The sequence below is a fragment of the Chanos chanos genome, chromosome 6 (genome assembly GCF_902362185.1).
Source record: "Chanos chanos chromosome 6, fChaCha1.1, whole genome shotgun sequence".
NCBI lineage: Eukaryota > Metazoa > Chordata > Actinopteri > Gonorynchiformes > Chanidae > Chanos > Chanos chanos.
This window is the reverse complement of record NC_044500.1, coordinates 17,196,113-17,215,213: the sequence shown is the minus strand read 5'-3', so window position 1 is coordinate 17,215,213 and position 19,101 is coordinate 17,196,113. Positions and strand designations below refer to the sequence as shown.

At 43.3% G+C, this 19,101-nt stretch overlaps 4 protein-coding genes across 4 annotated transcripts; 1 reads left to right on the top strand and 3 right to left on the bottom strand.

Moving 5' to 3' along the window:
• Positions 1–413: 413 nt before the first annotated feature.
• gemin4 (gem (nuclear organelle) associated protein 4) lies at positions 414–4,013 on the top strand. Its single transcript, XM_030778120.1, has 2 exons — positions 414–423; positions 775–4,013. Exons 1-2 carry the CDS (start codon positions 414–416, stop codon positions 4,011–4,013), a joined length of 3,249 nt encoding a protein of 1,082 aa, XP_030633980.1.
• A 244-nt stretch (positions 4,014–4,257) lies between these two features.
• LOC115814277 (TLC domain-containing protein 3A) lies at positions 4,258–6,899 on the bottom strand. Its single transcript, XM_030777047.1, has 5 exons — positions 6,729–6,899; positions 6,214–6,300; positions 5,495–5,711; positions 5,142–5,237; positions 4,258–4,932 (listed from the first exon to the last, which is right to left on the bottom strand). The coding sequence occupies exons 1-5, from the start codon at positions 6,848–6,850 to the stop codon at positions 4,636–4,638; spliced, it is 819 nt and encodes a 272-aa protein (XP_030632907.1). The 5' UTR covers positions 6,851–6,899; the 3' UTR covers positions 4,258–4,635.
• Positions 6,900–7,728: 829 nt separating this feature from the next.
• On the bottom strand, positions 7,729–9,796 carry dhrs13b.1 (dehydrogenase/reductase (SDR family) member 13b.1). The gene is made up of 5 exons (XM_030776405.1): positions 9,511–9,796; positions 9,229–9,347; positions 8,990–9,113; positions 8,391–8,717; positions 7,729–8,253 (listed from the first exon to the last, which is right to left on the bottom strand). Exons 1-5 carry the CDS (start codon positions 9,629–9,631, stop codon positions 7,994–7,996), a joined length of 951 nt encoding a protein of 316 aa, XP_030632265.1. The 5' UTR covers positions 9,632–9,796; the 3' UTR covers positions 7,729–7,993.
• Positions 9,797–10,722: 926 nt separating this feature from the next.
• On the bottom strand, positions 10,723–18,228 carry phf12b (PHD finger protein 12b). Its single transcript, XM_030778119.1, has 15 exons — positions 17,867–18,228; positions 17,214–17,392; positions 15,935–16,007; positions 15,240–15,657; positions 14,924–15,044; positions 14,594–14,726; positions 14,145–14,309; positions 13,887–14,039; positions 13,058–13,775; positions 12,638–12,757; positions 12,320–12,478; positions 12,088–12,186; positions 11,898–11,980; positions 11,643–11,781; positions 10,723–11,224 (listed from the first exon to the last, which is right to left on the bottom strand). Exons 1-15 carry the CDS (start codon positions 17,930–17,932, stop codon positions 10,857–10,859), a joined length of 2,994 nt encoding a protein of 997 aa, XP_030633979.1. The 5' UTR covers positions 17,933–18,228; the 3' UTR covers positions 10,723–10,856.
• Between the last annotated feature and the right edge of the window lie 873 nt (positions 18,229–19,101).

Genomic DNA, 19,101 nt, shown 5'->3' with positions numbered 1-19,101 from the left:
AGGCCAAGGAACAGTAATTAAATTTGAAATGAGTCTTGTAAATTATATTTGAAGTTGTCATTGTCTGAAAATCAAACATTATTTTAATCATGCTTTATTCTAAACGTGTTGTTTTATTCGACTTACCTTTTTACTCTTGGGAGCTAAAACATTTCTCCATGTGAGGGCGCTAATAAATAATCCAACTTCAATTTTCAACTGTCTAGTCCTCTCTTTTTCTGAGGGTGTGCTCGTTGACGAGGAAGTAGCTTCAGCGCGAATGCACGCAATCCAAACGTGAGCGTTTTTGAATGTATTGAGGACGAGGTTACGTTATTCACTGTTTTGGTGTCGAGAAAATATAGCCGTATTTGATGATAGACAAGTGTTACTCAGGAGGATTTTAACGTCGCCTCTTTAAAGCAGAGTTCATCATGGGTGAAGGTATTTAATGTTTTAAGTTAAATTGTTTGCATGTTTTTAAAATCTGAATAATAGTGTCCTTTTAAAAATGAACTGTGGCGTGGTACGTCTGAAGGAGCATGCTGTGTCCAAAATTTACGTAAAATGCTGCCGTTATAACGTTTCACAACTTAAATTAATACCAAGGGGCGGAGGCTTGCAATAGGCTAGTTTAAATTTGAAAACAGCACGTAACTTAAATGGGGCCAAAACTAACTACAGTGCCCAGGACTTTGATGTACTTGAATACTGATGACTAAATCCATGGATACTCATCCAGTGAAGAGTATAAATTGCCATTTCAGTGTGACTCTCTTAACCATTTTTCCTGAGTGAATTTACATGTTTTTCGTTCTCTGTTTGCAGACTCCTGGCTTAGCTGTGAGAAGACTGCTGTTCTTCAAGGTGGACTTCTCCTTGCAAACCAGCTTCGCCAACCTGAGCAACTGTGTACTATGAGAAAAGAGGATTGGGCTAAGATTGGGAAACCAATTATTCAGGCGGTCACCGAAATATGCAGACAGGTGAGAGGAGGTTATGACGACAGAATACACTGGAGAAAGAAGACTCTCTGTATCCTATGGAGTAAGCTCTTGGAAGTTGAGAAAGGGGAGGATATTGATGTCAGATGGATGGAAAATCCACTCTTTGCTGTGCAAAACAGCCTCCCAGAAATTAACCATTCAGTACTTTATGAATTAGTGAAGGCACTGGGCCTCTCTAAAATCTATGTGGAGTTGCTGTTATGTTTTCAACCGTCTGAGATGGGCATAGAGGTACAGCGCCTGGTAAAACATATTACAAATTGCACCACAGAGAAGGATGTTCAGTTGCTGCTGGAAGTGTGGTGGGAACTGCTGAAGGGCAGAGGAGGACAGAAAGATACTTTGGACCAGCTGTTTTCTGAGCAGTGTGCAAATTTCACCCGGTCATCTACTGACCCCTCTCTCCAAGCCTCAAAGAGGTTCAAACCTGACCCAGAATCACAGGTTCCTCCATTATGCATAGTGTCCACCCTGTTATGTGGGTTGAAGGAAGTAAAAGACCATATCAAGACTCCAGACATGTGTCACTTTGCTCTTTCCAATTGCCTTGACACCCTCTATACCTCCTACTTGTTAGACCATGCTACAGACCTCTCTATAGAGAATAAACTGGAGGTTATTTCCAGGTTAGTGATGCTCAAAAACACACATGATGGAGCAGAAGGATTTGACCTTGTTGAGGCCATTTGTGAGGCCCATCAAGAACTCGCTGCTATACTCACTCCTACTCAGTACAAACCATTTGGAATAACGCTAGTGCAAGCCCTGCAGATAGCCATAGAGGTGACCTCTGGTTGGGAGGAGAAAGGACTGTTGACATTGACACACATTAACGACCCCATATACTCAGTGGTACGTCTGAAAAATTCTCTAAAGCGAGTAATAGAGTCTTTGGAGAAGCTGGCACTGCCTGAAACCATGGCAGGAAACAAACAAATGGTGACTGCATTGACAAATATGTTGAAAAATTTGGCAACATCAGTGACTTTTCCTGATCCGGAGAGCTCTTTGGTGGAAAAAGCATGTGTTGCTATAGCCATTACTGATAACCGTTTGGAAGGATTCCAAAGACTTCCCGAATTATTTGCCTCAGAACTAAACTGGGCTTTTAATGTGCCTGAATGGCTCACCTGCCTCGAACGAAACAAAAGTGCCTTTCAGCACAAAGACCTCATCATGAAGTTGGTCTCTACTCTCATAGCCAAATGCCAAACTGATGCTGATGTAAAGTGTTCCAAAAAACTGAAAGAAATTATTGTTGACATATTCTCCCAGCTTTCATTATCTGACAAAAATGAGACGCTGGCTGAAATGCTCGCCATCTCTCCAAAGGGCCTCCATGGATGTCTTCCCAAATCTGTTATGATAGGCTTTGAAGAAGAACTGAATCTGGCTTTCAACTGCATCATTCAGAGTGGTGCGGAGAGCAGTCTCAGCTCTGCCGTTTCGGCCGTGGCCCGCGTTGCTTTCCAGAATCCAGAGGCCACGCTTTGCAGGTGCTGCCACTTGGCTGTAATGAACTTGGGAACTCACACTCTCATAGCCAAGCTACTTCAGCAGCTCCCAGGCCTCAGGAGCCCACCAGGTCAACCTAAAGAGACGAGGAAGCCTGAGGGGAACCTGCTGTGTTCCTGTCTTCTTAAAACTGTGCGGAACAAACTCTCAACCTCGCAGGAAGAGGACCAGCTCCTTAGTTTTGTCGGTGCTTTGATGGAACCAAGTATATCTGGGGCCAGGGGTGAAAAGCTGAGTTTCCTACATCCAGCGGAGGTTTTGGGAAACTTTGTCCTCTCTAACCTCATCTCTTCCTCCTCTCAGTCGTCCTATAGCCTAGAGATGTGCTTGCGACTGCTCCAGTCTTCCCTCACACGGGATTTGCAGACTGAGTCCACGCATTGGGTGATGAACTGCTCCCCATTCCCACTCCTGTACTGCCTGTCCCAGCTTCTGAATGAAACTGTCCGATGCTGGGAGGAATCGCCAGAGAACAAACTTTGCTTATCCATGGAGTGCAAAGAGCTGCTGATATCTGCTCTGAGAACTCTGGGGGAGGTGATTGGGAAGGAGGTTTCTCTGGCTCCCAGTGTCTGGTCCAGAGCTCTCTCCTGGCTGTATGGGAGAGTGGAGCAACTTGACTGGACTGTCCGTTTTCATCTGAAAGAGGTTTGGGGAGATCATTTTAAATATGAGGTGCCAAGCTCTTTGATGTCTGTCTGTAATCTTCCAGACCATGAGTGGTCTGGTTTGAACCTGCCTCAGTATGGGCACGGTACTGGACTTCTAGCTTGGATGGAGTGCTGCTGTCTCTCTGACCATGTGCAGAGGACAATGCTGGACTCCCTCTCTCTGGACCAGCGAAACCCAGACGAAGTCAGTATGTTCAGCAAAGGCTTTTTACTGGCTATATCACAGACTCTACCATGGTGCACAATTGGGGAATGGGAGAGACTCCTGAGAGCAATACGAGAGCTGTTGGTATCAGGGAAGCTTCATGTACCGTTCTCTCTAGAGTACATCGACTTTCTCCCGTTACTTGATCTTCGTTCGTTCGCCTACGAGATGCGTCTGTCTGTGTTGCTGCTACGCGTCTTCCAGTTGCTCTGTGGCTCCAGCTGTTCGGGCTGGCTGCCACCTCAAGGCTGGGCACACGCTGAACGACTCTATGCCTGTGCCGTCAGAGAGATCATCGGCTCGTTAAAGGCCAAGGTGCCTCTCCCGACCACAGCCAATTCTCCAAAAGTCGCCAAGACAGATGGTAAAGCTGGCAGTGAGGAGGTTCTGTTTGTGCTTTCTCAACTGTTTTGCCACGTTGTGCACGTGCAGGTGATGATGCAGGGCGGGGCAGAGCCTTTGTTCCTCTGCGCTTTGGAGATTCTGTCTCACTACGAGGCCGTGGTCACGGCGTACCCCAAGAGTTCATCTGCACTGCAGGATGAAAACACGCGCCACTTCCTCACCACTATCGCAAACAACCTGGAGAACGCAGAAATGAAAGCGGTCCTGCACCAAAAGATCGCTCAGCTATAATACCGCTGCATTAAGTGCACTTTCAAACTGAGCCCATCAAATTATCTCTGAAATGCATGTTTTCCCTCTTTCCATGAAGAATCAAAATGTAAACATAGTATTTTGTTACTGTCATATATCTCATTTGTAACTGATACAACACATGAACATTAAGAATAAAAATGGATTACCTGCACCAGAATGTTTGTGATTATTTGCCACAAGAACTTAACAATGGTAACCAGAGTTTATTCCAAATGTTGGAAAACACAACACAACAACACAGAAATGACATCTACAGACAAAATTGCTAGTGTAACATTTACCTTCGGATAATGATATACTGTATTGGTATTGATTTATTTTTTGTACTTGACATTTGAAAATCCAACAGTGAAACAATTCAAGACACTTGTCAGGCAGCAGATAAAATGCAAAAATGTTGGTCAGATTTAGTTAGATATTTGATTCAACACATCCTTTGTTCTGACAACTACCCATACATCCAAACACCCTTCCTTAGTGTAATTTATCCTGTAACTGTGCAGGGTCGTGTTCACTGTAAGATCCTGGGTGAATCACAGAAGAAAGAGGACGCCAAGATTAATGGCTAGGATGACCGTTTCAGTTTAAAGGCAGATTTCTAAGAGGACTTTAAGCTGTCTTTAGAGGTAGCTCTCTGTGGCTTGTTCTGGCGAGAGTAAAGGCGACATGCTTTTCGACACAGTAATGAGAACCAGTAGACCTGCGGTGCCAGCAGACAGATGTTTCCTATGTTACAATGCAGAGGAATATGGTAGGGAACACTGAGGATGGGAATGTTGTAGCTACAACCATACACCCAGTACATGAAGGGGAAAAGCAAGATTCGGCAAGTGAAGAAACTTAGCAGGACCATCAAGCCGTTGATTTTGTGTAGCTTACTATCCTCCAGTCCCAGCTGTAAATTAAAAACAATAAATGTTTAAAGTATAGTAAGTTTTTACACATTGTGTTACCATTAACGGTCATATTTTGTCACATTTCTCAATGAACCCCATCTGACAGTGCTAACAAAATGTACAAACAATTATTTGAAAACATAACTGCCATTTAAACTCACTGTTGTTAGAAGATTCAAGAACTGTGCAACTGTTGGACTAACTATACCTGGATAAGAGTCTTGCCTAAATTTAAAAATGGGGTGCTTAGTTCTGTTGTGAAAAAACAGCCGATGAAGAAGTCTCCAAGACCCCTCCGGAAGAACTAAGAACAAGGTGATATAGAAAAAAACAAAGTAAAACAAAACAGCTGTCTGTGTAGGCATTGTGTACATATAGTAACAGAACCGGTCTGTAATTGTGAGTGTGAATGGAAGACTTGATTTTCAAACAGAATGTGGATTAAGAGAAAGCACATTTCAGATTCATATGACGATTCTATACATGAATGTCTTACAACTGTAATGTCAAACTCTGGAAACTGAAAATCATCTGTTGGCATGCTTTTTGTGCTTTCCTTACCAGAACAACGGGCATGAAGATGGTCAGTAATGCCACGTGGTGAATTACTATTAGGATATCTTTCAATAGGAGCCGTTTAATTCGGCTAAAATAACGTTCGTTGTATATGGCAATCCCTTTGGCCTTCTCCTTGTAGTACTGATTCACATAAATGACGTAAATGTCATAAGCCATGTATGGAGCTCCGAACCACACAAAGTCTGTAGCTAGCCTGTGTCTTGGATCGGGAAGAGGAACGTTTTAGAAAATATCATGTGAAACATAAATTAATAATTTATTCGTTAGCATATTACATTTATTTTAGTTGACATTACAACACAAAACTTAAATTGCGTCGTAAAATTCAGGGGCTACCCAATACATAGCCAGTTGTTGCTCATTATCTTTAAAATGACTGAGTGACAAATAACAGCAACAAACAACAACAACAAAAACATTAAAATGATTTGATTCTGCTACAGCTACAGAGGGAGTACAGGGAGTGAGTAGAAAAATTAGAAAATGCTTCAAAGCAAAATAAATCTTCAAAAAATGTATTCACCATGTAATCCAACCACACACAGTCCAAACGATACAACAAGAATCATACTTTCTCTAAACATGTAAAACCGACCCCCCCCCCCCCCCAAAAAAAAAACCTACAACAAATTCGATTATTAAAACTCAAATTCCTCAAAGATTTCTTAAGATCTACATCCCAGAAAAAAAGTCTTGATTACCTGTCAGTCATTACGTTACCCGCACAGGACGTTACAATGATGACGCCAGATATGGTGGCGAGGATGGCATGGACGGTAGATACCACCCTTAAGAAAGAAAGTGGCGTTTTCAATATGTGTGCAGAATAAACAACGGGTAGGGTATAAACAGAAACGTAAACAACATTAAATTACGTATGTATCCCCTCAAACAAACTTATATTGCAAATATGTGTTTACACCAAATCAAGAACGAAACTGTATTAATGCAACTGCAATATTAATACGACTGAGTTTGGGATCTTGTTACAAAAGGGGGCGCCAATGACCTTAAATAACCTTTCATCAAAGCATGAGTAAACAAAGCAGCGATACATTGCAACGAAAACGAACAGAAAAGTACAATTCCAGTATTAAAGAAAACTGGGTTGACTTGTTCTGGAAGTGAGTGAATTAGGGAAAACAAGTCGACATCGCAGGACAAATTCACAGGACATATGTATAGATCTCATTTATAGATCTGAATTACAGATTACCTTCCACTTAACTGAACCACCTCCGCATCGTTCCAGTTTCTGAAATGTGAGTTTAAAGCCTTATTACATATAACAAATAGTCCAGGAAAAACTACAACTCCGAGCGACAAAACCGTCAACATTGTGAATAACAACACTGCTTGTTTAATCCGCCGTACTGCACGTTTGGAGCGTAATCAATAACGAAACTAAACTTTGTTCACTCCATGCCCCTTTCGTGCTTATTCCTGTACACTGTTTGCAGTTCAGGTAACACAAATATCCCCCACAAGCATGAGGTCATGTCCAAGATCATTTGAGGTCTCGACTTCCTTATAAAACCTCTCTGTAACGCTCTTTGATAGATACAACTACCCCTAGTGGTCAAATCCTAATTGTATTTATAAACCATAGGTTTAACTATAAATATAGAAACGTTCAGAATTAAGCGAGTTACAGTCGATTTTGTTGAGAAGCTTGCATTTCTCAATACACATTATATTTGTTAACTAGCCGATCTTGACCGCTCCAATATGACGCATAAGCGACATACAGGAGGGGCCAATAAGATATATACGTTTCTATATCTATGGGTTTAACAATTCAATCTGAGATCTATTCACATTTTCTTCTGTACTGGTACATTTTCTTCTGTATGTGATACCTTTCACGAATTACGTAGGTGAAGTCAGCATGCCCTTCCAAGTGAAGGTAATGTAGATAGAAAGCAGTTTTTCCTTTAGTTCTGTGCAGTAGGCGATTTGCAGGGGGATGAGGGGGGATGCCATCCCCCTTGTTAGCAAAATGACCAAAATGCATCCCCCTTGTTGATGTGCCATCCCCCTATATACTCTACAAAGTAGTGTCAGTGACCACTGGGTCATCTCCCATCCCCCCGTTAATACATAATGAATCCCCCACTGGTTAAGTATATACTCATTCTAACATTCACATGCATTTTATAGTCAGTGCCAAACAGACAGATGGACACAGACACTCATTTTAAACATTTATTATAGTTCAGGCTTTATTGCAGTATGTTACATACCAATTATCTGGATTGCGCAAAGGAATGAACTAGGAAAATTGGAAAGATAAGGGTATTAATATAGCGGTATGGTTTCATTTCCAACCATTATATCTTAATATGCGACCATAACTGCAACGGGTGCATCTAAGAAAATTAGTATAGCTGTCACACACAGAGGACTTCAAATGTCTCGGACTTTAAAGAACTCTTAAATGTCTAGAAGTGAACACTTCTTTTAAAATGAAAAGGATAAACCTCAAGATAAACCACAGAGCTTCTCGCTCACTTCCCAAAGCTTCTTGGCCACCGCATCATCTCGTGCTTCGGGTTTAACGCTCCTCACGGCACATTCGGAGAAGTAGCAGCCACTCAGTGACTCGATGCCCTCCTGAAGGGCGCAGTACAAGGTGGTCTGTGAACCAGCCTCAACATCCTTAAAAAACAACGTGCTAATGGGCTTCATCATCTTCCTGAACGTAGGGTTGACATAGCGACTCAGCTCAGTATCAATAACCCCTGCAAAAAAAGAGCCATGGGTTTTAAATGTCTGAGAACAATGCTACACAACCAAAGGGCCAAGAAGTCATAAAACTTAAAAGCGCTCTGACTAATGTACATGCTGATAAAGTGCGAGTGGGCGGGGCAATACTGACCTGGATGGAGACTGTAACAAGTCACATTAGTGCCTTGCAGTCGCTTTGCAAGCTCATATGTAAAGAGCACATTGCACAGTTTGCTGTGGCAGTAGATCTTCAGGACGTCCCAAGGCGAGTTTCCAACACCCAGCTCTTTATGCTTACTCAGGCAATTAAAATCTATACTGCCTAGATTATGCCCCAAGGAAGACACGTTGACGATTCGACTTGGACCGCACTCCTTCAGTCGCTCCAGCAGCAGGTTTGTCAGTAGAAAGTGGCCAAGATGATTAACCCCAAACATCAAACCCAGGCCATCTTCTGTAGTACCCTGCATATAAATTCCTGTAATACGACGATCCTGATTATTAAGAGAATATAAATTTGTAGCACTGGATCAAAATAACAGATACATCTATAACTAAATGTATATATGTACTAGATTACAGTTTCAGTTAAAAGGACCTCCAACAACCAGATAAACCAGTTTTATGAGTAGCATCACGTTTTTTTCCCCCAAGAAGAAACAGTAAATATTTTTAGTTTTAGTTTCAGTAATATCCAGTGAAGCTTGCACGGCTCAGATATTGAATGAATACCAAACCATCAAGTCCAACCTGCGTTGTTGATAAGCAAGTCTAGCCTTGACTCCGTCTTGAGGAAATTCTCAGCAAAGGCACGCACTGATTTAAGACTCGCCAGGTCCAAATGCATGAAAACTACATTGTTACTCCTACTCTCCTATGTAAAACAAATAATACGTTGTAATATCAGGGCATTGGGTGAACACGAATGCTTATCTCATATTAAGACTGACTTAAGAGAACAGGAGACAGCAAAGCTTCTACTTTCTTACTCTTTTCACAATGGCAACAGCTGCTTCGGCGCGCACTTGGTTTCGACAGGCTAAAATGACCCTCGCCCCGCGTCTCGCTAAATCCACAGCGGTTGCTCTTCCTATGCCCGTATTGCTCCCTAACAAGAGAAAAGGTGCAGTTCAAAGTGTTGAAAATTGTGGATAGAATGAGTCTTCAAGTGTCATCAGACCTGCCAAAGAAAAGTGCACAAATATTGACGATACAAAGTCGTTGATCTTGAAACATTCACCGCGAAAAACACATGAAAGGTAAAATCATACCGGTAATGATGACCGTCTTCCCGTGTAATTTGACTTTGCTTTTGCATTTCTCTCCCTCGACAAAAGTTTTGTAAAATAAAATGTAAGTAACAATCACGACACCGCAAATCAGCAGCAACATGACTTAAAGAACAACGCAGCGTGGTTTCATAAGAGTTAGCTCGTGAAAGTTACTGAATCAATGCGTAGAAATCCTCGTGTTCTGGTTTAAGAGCGTACCGAATTTGCTAGGCAGACTAAATCCGTGAACTTGCGTTTCTGGATTTGTTGCTTTGTAGGGTGCGGTTTACTTGTTGAACTGCCTTTGGAGCAAAATGTTGACCTTTCAACTGGAGCAAACTGCTTCATTCAGCGGGTGAGGATCAGAGGTTCCATACATTAATTTAATTTACATAACTGAATATATTTAGGAGATGCCAAGTCGATGTTGGCTCAAATTCAGTTAACGCATATGGCCTAGATACATGCAGCTGCCAAAAAATACTGCGCTCGAGCCCGCGGGTTTGAATTGTCAACGGGTCTTGCATTCAAAATTGATACGTCACGCACAACCATTCACACATTCACACAAAAAAGCATATTAATGTTTTGAGCTTGTACTTAAAAAGTCTTTATATATTTACATTGTCGTGACAGACAGATGGACTGACGTCAAAAGTTTGTTTATATACATATGATGATTTTTTTTTTTATCACTTTCAAACAAGAGCTAAAATGAAATGCCCCTATGTACACATGAGCTACAGTACAGACAAGACTGAATCTCAATGTAATATAATAAACTTATATGCACCACTGAACACAGATGGAGGAGCTTGCATTGAAATGTGAAACAAATATCAAACTCGTTATGTAGGACCTCTGTTTCTGATGCTGAATAATTGTAACGGGAATAATTCATGCCAATGTGCACACTGCTCAAAAGGAGCAGAGGTATAGTACATAAGGATGAATAATACATTGCATATAACAAAATATCTTCAATGGGTTATTAATTTGAAAGGAGACATGAAAAAATGATCTTTTTTTACTAGCAAGAAGGTAGGCCGGATGTGTGAACCATATTAAATATTTAATGAAAAAATCTTTTTCATCAGGCTGAAAAGGAGTAAACATAAAAGCAAGAAAAAAACCCCCAAAACAAACAAAACAAAAAAACAGAAAACAAAACTGTTTGCATAAAAAAGATAGAAATGTTATGTGCAAGTTTCAAATCCCAGTCATTTCTGGGACCAAAAAAACCCCTTTTGATACATGCAAATCTATGAACTTCTCAAAACAAAGTTCTTTAATTGTCCTTATTACAAACCAGCTTCTTTATAAGTCTTTAAGGAAGGTAGCAGAAGCTATGGAACTGAGTTGGAACGCAACACTGGCACTTGATGGGATTTGGCAGTCTGTGTTGCAGCCAGCTCAGTTTCTTCCTGGTTGAAGCTGGTGCTGTTCTCCTCCTCTTTGGGCTGCTTGTTGGTGAACTCGCTGATGCTGAAGACAAACTGAAGGCAGCCCAGCTTGACGCAGCTTCCATGGTGAAGCAGCGCCGTGCCCTCCCACCCAGCTCCGCTGCCGCCAATCAGGCTGGAGCTGCTGGCCTTGCAGTTACAAGATGTCCTGGGCTCTGCCTGAGATCGACAGCTCATCACCCCTCCCACGGGAACCAATCGCGATTCAGCATCCTCCTCCTCTTCCGCCCGCCTCTTCCTCTTACAGTGGCCTATTCAGAGGGTAGAGTCAATTGGAAGAGAACAACATGTCAGCAATGTGTACAGAGCTGACCCATTTCATAATTAGTAGTAATAGCCTGATTTGAGGAAAGATCTGAAAAGATCAGTTTTCAGTTGCCAGTGGAAAAAGAATGACTCAGTGCTTTTCACATTCGTGGGAAGATCGTTCCATTATCCAACTTCGCTTGTACAGGCCAGCTTAGAAACACCAGATAACAATATGACTATGAATGTGGTATTGATATGTATTCTTTAGCTTGTTATATTTAAGGGATGCAGGTGAATCTTGCATTGATGTCTGAAGTGTCCAGATCATGTGTCTAATCTGGTGTGTGATTTTATTTCAGATATAAAGCCAACATTTGAGAGAGTGGAGGAGTGAGCGAGCAGGGTGCAGGGGGTACGTACGGATGATGTTATGGGATTTAGAGGCGACTCCGTTGGACGTGCTGGGGTTGGGCTTCTCTGAGAAGTCACAGGAGTAAAGAACATTGTCCACGGTCGTCCCGTGCTCGCTGTAGTTAAGCAGCTCGTAATGTTTTGTGTTCTGTTCAGACGACGCAAAAAACAATAAAGATCACTTCACCGTCATAAACATCATATCTCAGCCTGCTACACGGGGTTACACAATGCTGATTAACAGAAACGCCAGGGAAGACTTACTTCGTCGTAAAAAATGCACGCGTGTTTTCCCGAAACGTAATTACAATGACCATAATTTGTAAGGCACAAATCCATTTCAGCACCTGTGTGGAAGGAGGGAGCAAAGAAATCAAAACAACAAAGTCATCATTAAGTTTCTGTCATGCCGTAACGAAAACCGTGTGAACCGCCAGCACGAGTTGAGCCTTACCAGTTCCTATGTGGAGGGTTCTGTGATTCATGTTGATAGCTGCTCCTTTTCCCATTAAAGGATGAAGCACAGCCCGAGCCTGTGCATCCTTCTTTTGGACTGCAAGAGAGAGAAAACACACTGCATCAACACCAATAAACTAAAAAAAAAAGAAATCTTATTCTTGATACCGAATACGTCCTCTTTGTATTGCATTGCAACGTGCACTGTTGTGCGGTTTGGTGGGCCTTACTGTCTGACTGAGGTGGGGGTTGTGAGAGAGGGGCTGTATCTGTGGGGGGGCTCCCACATGATCTGGAGGCCGAAGCTGCCTTTGAAGGTATGAGCTGTTGGATCCTCTGCCAGGCTAGCTGTCTGATCAGCTCCTCATCTAGCTTACTCAACTCGACGTCTGCAAAGACAGCACGCAGCACAGATACTTAATGAGTATATTACTAACTCAACTTGTTTCTGTGTTATGGCTCTTCAGAGAGGTGTCGCTGAGTCCACTGACCCTGCATATGAGGTAGAGGAACAGTAAAGGTGGAGGAACAGACTGTAAAAGGCTTACCTCCGTTATATTCTGTCACAGGCTTTACGTAGCTGGAGGAGTCCCTGACACAGGAGGAGGCGGAACTAGAGACCATGGAACTGCTTCCAGGAGACATAGCACCAGGACTAACCTTTCCCTCTGAGAGAGCGAGAGACAGAAAACAGCAGAGGTCAGTCCACAAATGACTTCCATGACCTCAATGAGGGCTTTTCATGCCAGATGCATCCACAAGCCTCTAAAGACAGTTTCCTGTCCAGTGTATCCCACTCTCCTTGTGTTGCAGTGGACGAAATCTAACAAACTCCTGCAGATATGGGGGTTCAGCGTGAAAAATAAGAGAATTTTACTTTGGAATATTAACATTTCAGCATGAATACCCATTTAAGTGTTTGGGCGGTGGGGGTGTCTCTTCTCTACTTGTTGTGGGTAATACTTTACCTGGGGGGAGAAGTGAGGAGGCCAGTCGGTTTGAATCCTGACACACTACGGGACACGGTACACTGCGATTCATCAGCGCAACCACTTGTCCTCTTACAGTGTCCTGAGTGGCACTTTGAAGCTGACTGGCACAGGGGGGCAAAGGGGAGGAGGTGGAGGAGGAAGAGAGGGATGATGAAGAGGAGAGGCTGTTTGTCTGGGCGCAAGAGCTGCGCAGGCTACTGTTTTCAGTTTTTATCTCTGTTGTTTCCACATGATTGAACAATCCCCGGCCTGAGGGTGTTGGATTGTGGGGCACAGAGGAACCGCTCGGCCTGTTTGGGGACTCGGTTTGGCAGCTCGCTTTGGCGCTCTTGTGACTTGCCAAAGGCCCATTCACTCTCATGCTTTTCTCTATTGCTCCATTGGAGTTCCTGCAGCAGCCCTGACATGACCTTTCCCTACAAGGGCTGCAGTCTTCTCGCTGCTCTGCGGAAACCTGGAGATCCAGCACCGAGGCCCCCTGGGGGCCAGCAATTGTACTGCAGGGCTTGGAGCAGACAGCTGCCGAATCTGCCGTCCGTCTGGAGGAGAAGTGGGACCTTAGCTCCTCGGCTGCTCCACGTGGCTTTATGTCAGCTTTCTCCGTCTGCTCACAGTCCCAATACGAAGGTGTCATCTGCTTAGCAGACAAATGTCCCACAATGTTGCACTGAAGTGCAACTAAATCCTCAAGCCACTTCATAACAAAAAAATAAAAGACAGGAAAAGGAGAAAAAAGATAGATGAGAAATCAAACCTCTCCAATATAAACAGATGTTATGCTACATTCAGGGGTTTTCATGCCTACCTCCTGCTGCTCAGCGTTGGTGGCTATGTGCTGACTGGGTGATGTGTGCATTTTGTCTGGAATGCCTTTGCAGATCAGCTCCCCGCTGCGAACTCTGACTGGCTCCATCAAAGGTGGAGGGCACTGGTACTGGCACTTTATGGCATCAGGAACCTGCAGACACACATATACACACACGTGAATAAGCGTTACGCACTTCTATAGAAAACTTGTCCGTAACGTCGATCTTGGTCGAAACGCAAACCGAAACGGCCGTACCTTGACCGTCTTCTTCTTGGTATGCGGAGAGCTTTGATGGTTTGCTGGGTTTCGCTGGTGGACCCATCGCAGGAAGTCCACTTTGACGGCATGTTGGGACACTCTGTCTTGAAAGTGGTCGAAGAGCTGGCAGCGGTTACTGAGGGCGTGGCTGTTCTGGTTCAGCTAAAAACAGTGGGGACAGATCAGCCTACCGTTTCATAACGTGCCTTAACCTCATAACTGTGCTTTAAATGGAAAACTCATATGTGCAGTGCATGGAGATCTGTGTTAATGCAAAGTTGACTTCACTCTATTCACGTACAGAAAATGCTTCTGCAGATAGATCGTTCAGAGACAACCGTCTCACGGTATTTCTTCAAGTTTTTAATCGAGCACATTCTTATGTAATCCTGGAGATACTTGCAGGATTTCAGGAATAGCCGTTATCTGCTGCCCGCACTACTTACAACGATGTTCTCTATGTGGTTCGGACACATCCATTTTCCCGTGGGCATGGCAGTGAGAGGAGGGCAGAGACAGTCCATGTGAAACAGGAGGGGGCAGTAGTTGCATTGGATCAAAGGGGCAAACCTGCAACTCCTGTGGACCAACAAGTCAGTTACCATCTCCCACAGTGGGAAAAACGATCTACATCTGAATTTATCCCTTAGGCGACTGAAATACTTCGACAGTAAAACATGCAATATTGCCCAGGGTTTAAAATGAATTAACTGTGAATGAATAATAAATTAAATGTGTTTGGGGGATGTTTTGTCCTCGGGTTGCTGAGTTCATACCTGCTACAGGAGAAGCACACCTTCACTGGCAGTGGGACCAGGCCGTTGGGATCCTTCTCGTGCTCTGGTCTCTTTAAAGTTTTCACGCTCATCTCCTCTTTCCTCCTTCTTTTACCGCTTCCTTTAAATGGGCAAACAACATTACGATATTAAACAATGATCTTTTTCACTGAGCATCTCACAACCCTGCACATGATGCATCCCAAACAACGGGGCGTATTATGACAACAGATTAGTGATCGTCTTTTGGTTATACTCTACACGAGATAAAATATAATCTGTTCATGACCATTCGCATATAAAATGAGGCTCTGACCGGGTAATAGGGTGGAGCAGGAAAGCTCATTGGGCAGCTGGAACTGGGCGGGGTTTCTCTCCATGGCAGCAGCGATGAGCAGTTGGAAGGGCCTCTTTAAGTGAGGCGTGATCTTCTCCGGCTCTAAGCTCGGAGTTTCATCCTCCACGTCCAGCATGTCTTCGTCCACGTCGTTCTGTTCCGAGGGCGTCGGCGTGTCTGTGGAGGTGTTGGAGGTGGGCGTGCCAGGTCGGCTGGTGGTGTGACGTTCCAGGAGGTGCACCTGAGCCACGGTGACCTGCACACCCCCTTCTCCGGCAGTCACGCTGTCCATTTGCACCGCGCCCAGCTCCAGCTCTGCCCCTGGTGAGGCAGAGGATCGTCTGGAGAGCTGCTGCTCCGTCATACCATTCGTCTGCTCCGTCTTCAGCTCCCTTTTCTGTTAGAGACACACACACACACACACACACACACACACAGTCCATGATTAAAACTCACAATGTTCATGCAACAAACGAAGTGCAGCTGCTTTACATAGCTTAGAAGAGTAGTTCTCAACTCCAGTCCTGAAGATCCCATTTCCTGCATGTTTTTAACTCTTCATTATTACAGTTAATTGAGCTAAATGATTAGCTGATCAGTGGAATAACAGATCAACAGACTTTACATAATTATAAGAAACTCAACTACTTATAAGGAAAACAACTGTGACCAACCTTTTTATGGATGTTACAACGATGACAAATCCAGTTTCCAGGGGGCAGCATTTCTTCACTCAGTGGTGGGTTACTGTAGACAGAACACAATGGCGGGGGGGGGGGGACAGAGTAAGTGTGGTGTTGGTCTTGAGTCTTTGTTCGTGCATAACCATTCAGCACATGTTGAGACACAGATGCAGCGCACACGGGCCGCCTGCCAGAGGGTGTATCGAATGAACATAGTTCCTCCCGCAGGCGGCAAATGAATTGCTTTATCTTTACAAGAATGAACATCAAAGGATATGGCATGTCTAGAACAAAACAATTAACGCAGTGATCAAAACACCTCTCAAATGATACTGTGCCTTAGTTCAGATATGCAACAATAAGTTTTAGCCTTGCATAAGCCACTGGAAAAGCCTGAATACCTGAAAGCGGCATATGATAGGGCAGTAATCATGAGATTTGTGGTTTTTCCGCTTATCTGGTTAGGGTACATTAAAAAAAAAAAAGAAAAATCTCCTATCCCCTGTCATGTACCATAGTTTGTCTCCCTCTAGTGGCAAGCATTGTGTGTTGGCTACACAATGTCTCCTCCTAGTCAACATAAAGAAACAGCAAATGCAGCAAACTGAGGACGGTTTGGTTATTTTTAAAGATCATATCTATTCATGAGGCAGGCGAGCAATACGTAAACAAGGAAAACTGGTAAACCTTCAGCTGAATGAGACATTACAAGTATCACTCAAAACATCACTAAATAGAATTGCATGTGTAAGAATTGCAACATCTGACCAGCTGGTAATTAATCATGTTTTGGAGACCTTCTAGTGGAAAAAGAAATAATTTAATGGTGATTCATTTATTCCTGTGTTTCTACTACTAAAGGATGTTTGTAAAGCACTGGAGCAAAACATTTGTAGGAAAGGCCATAAAACTATAAACAGACTCAAATCTAAACTTTCTTTCTCTCTTCTTTGGTAAAGTGGGTGAGCAGTAAGTGACACAGTCTGCAGACACAAAAAGGTTTAACTAATTACTAAACCCAGACCATACCATCCAAAGACTCATAGCAACGTGCTGAAACGGACAAACTATCACTGTGATTTTCAGAGTTTGGTTTTGAGTATGCTACACGTTTTGTCGCACATCTCATTCAGCTCTTACCATGTACCTCAAATGTCTGTAATATAGTTATCTAGACAAACACCTGTTGTTGTTTTTTTTAAGTAGCAGTTTTTAAAATGCACATTACGCAACTTCAGAACAGTTTTGCGAAATGCAAAAGACAAAGTACCAGCACTGTAAATGAAAGGCCGCGGGGCAGTGATCACAGCAGAGAAGTTCCCCTCCCTCGCGGCAGCTATCACAGGTGATTTGGTTGGTGACCCTGTCTGCATTCCGAACCTCCCTCACGAGTTTGCGTTTTTTCCCTCCATCTTCGGATCGTGGAGGCGCGAGAAGTTGTTGTATCTGCTGTAAATAGTTTACATGCAAGTTGTTAACTACACTCGAACTAGCAGTTATCAAGTGTAGAGCATCTGGCAAAAGATTTAGGACCGATGGAATTTCAGAAGGCCGAGACCAGGGCACATAGGATGAATTACGAATAAAAGCAACTCTCATTCAAAGTATTAACACATGAAACAGATATTAAGTTCACTATGATACACACAATTTTTCTCATTATCCAGACGCAGTTTCACAACTGTGAAACTGAGGTTAACTTCCCAAATTATCATTCCCAGACGGATTGACACTGGCACTGGCAAGTAAACTGACTGACAGAACTAGCCGCCAGCACAGTAAAACGAGTTGGTCAGTTATATTACCACCTCTCAGTGTTTACTCTAGCATTGACAGTAACTTGTAACATTGGCTGAATGATAACGGAACTGGAGAACAAAAGAAAGTACTACATTAAAAAGAAACTGTAGATTTTTTTCTCACCTCCATTAGACCCCCAGACGTATCCAAATCGTACACAATCGCTGGGGTCTCCATTTTGTCCCACATTCATATAGCTGAGATTAGCATGTAGCAAACAATATCTTCGCTGAAGAGGTATCGCTAATCCACGACAGCCACAGTTGACGTGAGCAATCTATGTGACAGTCTGGTTCGGTTTACTGTTCTACATCCGTCGTTGTCGAGATAATGCCGTTTCCAACTGCAGAAAAAAGGTTTCCGTTGTACACTGTAAACGAAGCTTTGACTCAAGCAAACCAAGGTTATCCAATCAAACCATCCACTGCTTGCTAGGTAGCTAGCAGTCCAGCATCTCCTTACAGTAAACTGTAGCTAGCAATGTACGCTAACGAAAAGCAAGCCAGTAATGTGGTGAACAGGTTTTCGTCTAAGTGCGTAGATCTTAGATGGTCTATAGCAAGGATTACTGTCACATAAGTAAGTAAAGTACTGCTTCCTGCAACAATAGGTATATGCACCGACTATGTTTATGCGGCCTAACCTACATGGACCTTCTTTCTGCTCCTGCCACTGCCTTCTGCAAAGATGCTTGTAAAATGAACAAATCCGTTATATTCCATTGTTGAAGAAAACGAAATTCCGATGAAACTGAAAAGCCAGGCAATTTCAGTTTAGGATGAAATTCTGATGCAGATTCGCATATGGAGAATATTGACCCAAAGATGCAGGTATCACAAGTATTGTTTTGGAAAAGCAACTATCCTCGCTAACTAGCATTGTGCTAGCCACAGACAACCCATTGAGTTGGCGCAAATGCGATTGAAATGACGTACAGGCATACGTCCTGACGTTTGGGGAGTGAAGCTAAGTAGCCATCTTGAGTAAGGGTCTGATTCTTCAAAGTGCTTTAGCTACGTTATAATGCATCTGTCCATTTAAAACGCATCGAACAAAACGTATTCCTTACAACGCATTTTGAACACTTTAAATGTCTATTGAATAGCAAAAAGAGTATTCAAAATTGTTACATAAGCGCGTGGGCTGATTTATAGTTGTACGTAGGCTCTACGCAGAGCCTACGCAAGTGGCAAGTAGAATGTACGCCGTAGGTGCGGCGTAACCGCGTACTCTGTGCTGTAGCCTGACACGCACCTGCCTAGAAATACTACACGTCGTGGCGACGCAGACCGCAACAACTGTGATTGGTCAGCTTGGTAGCATCGCGTTTCCTCCTACGCATTTCCGGCTGCTCCTTC

Bases quoted from the DNA above. Each gene is read 5' to 3' on its own strand.
- LOC115814277 (XM_030777047.1), bottom strand. From the start codon at position 6,850: ATGTTGACGGTTTTGTCGCTCGGAGTTGTAGTTTTTCCTGGACTATTT. The intron at 5,712-6,213 runs GTAATCAAGACT...TCCCGATCCAAG, and splicing joins GGTAACGTAATGACTGACAG to ACACAGGCTAGCTACAGACT. The intron at 4,933-5,141 runs GTATAGTTAGTC...TTTAATTTACAG, and splicing joins TAGGCAAGACTCTTATCCAG to CTGGGACTGGAGGATAGTAA.
- dhrs13b.1 (XM_030776405.1), bottom strand. From the start codon at position 9,631: ATGTTGCTGCTGATTTGCGGTGTCGTGATTGTTACTTACATTTTATTT. The intron at 9,114-9,228 runs GTAAGAAAGTAG...TGTTTTACATAG, and splicing joins CTGTTGCCATTGTGAAAAGA to GAGAGTAGGAGTAACAATGT. The intron at 8,718-8,989 runs GTTGGACTTGAT...GTCGTATTACAG, and splicing joins CTTGCTTATCAACAACGCAG to GAATTTATATGCAGGGTACT.
- phf12b (XM_030778119.1), bottom strand. From the start codon at position 17,932: ATGTGGGACAAAATGGAGACCCCAGCGATTGTGTACGATTTGGATACG. The intron at 14,727-14,923 runs GTATGAACTCAG...GTTGGTCCACAG, and splicing joins GTGTGCTTCTCCTGTAGCAG to GAGTTGCAGGTTTGCCCCTT. The intron at 14,310-14,593 runs GTAAGTAGTGCG...CACTGTTTTTAG, and splicing joins ACCACATAGAGAACATCGTT to CTGAACCAGAACAGCCACGC.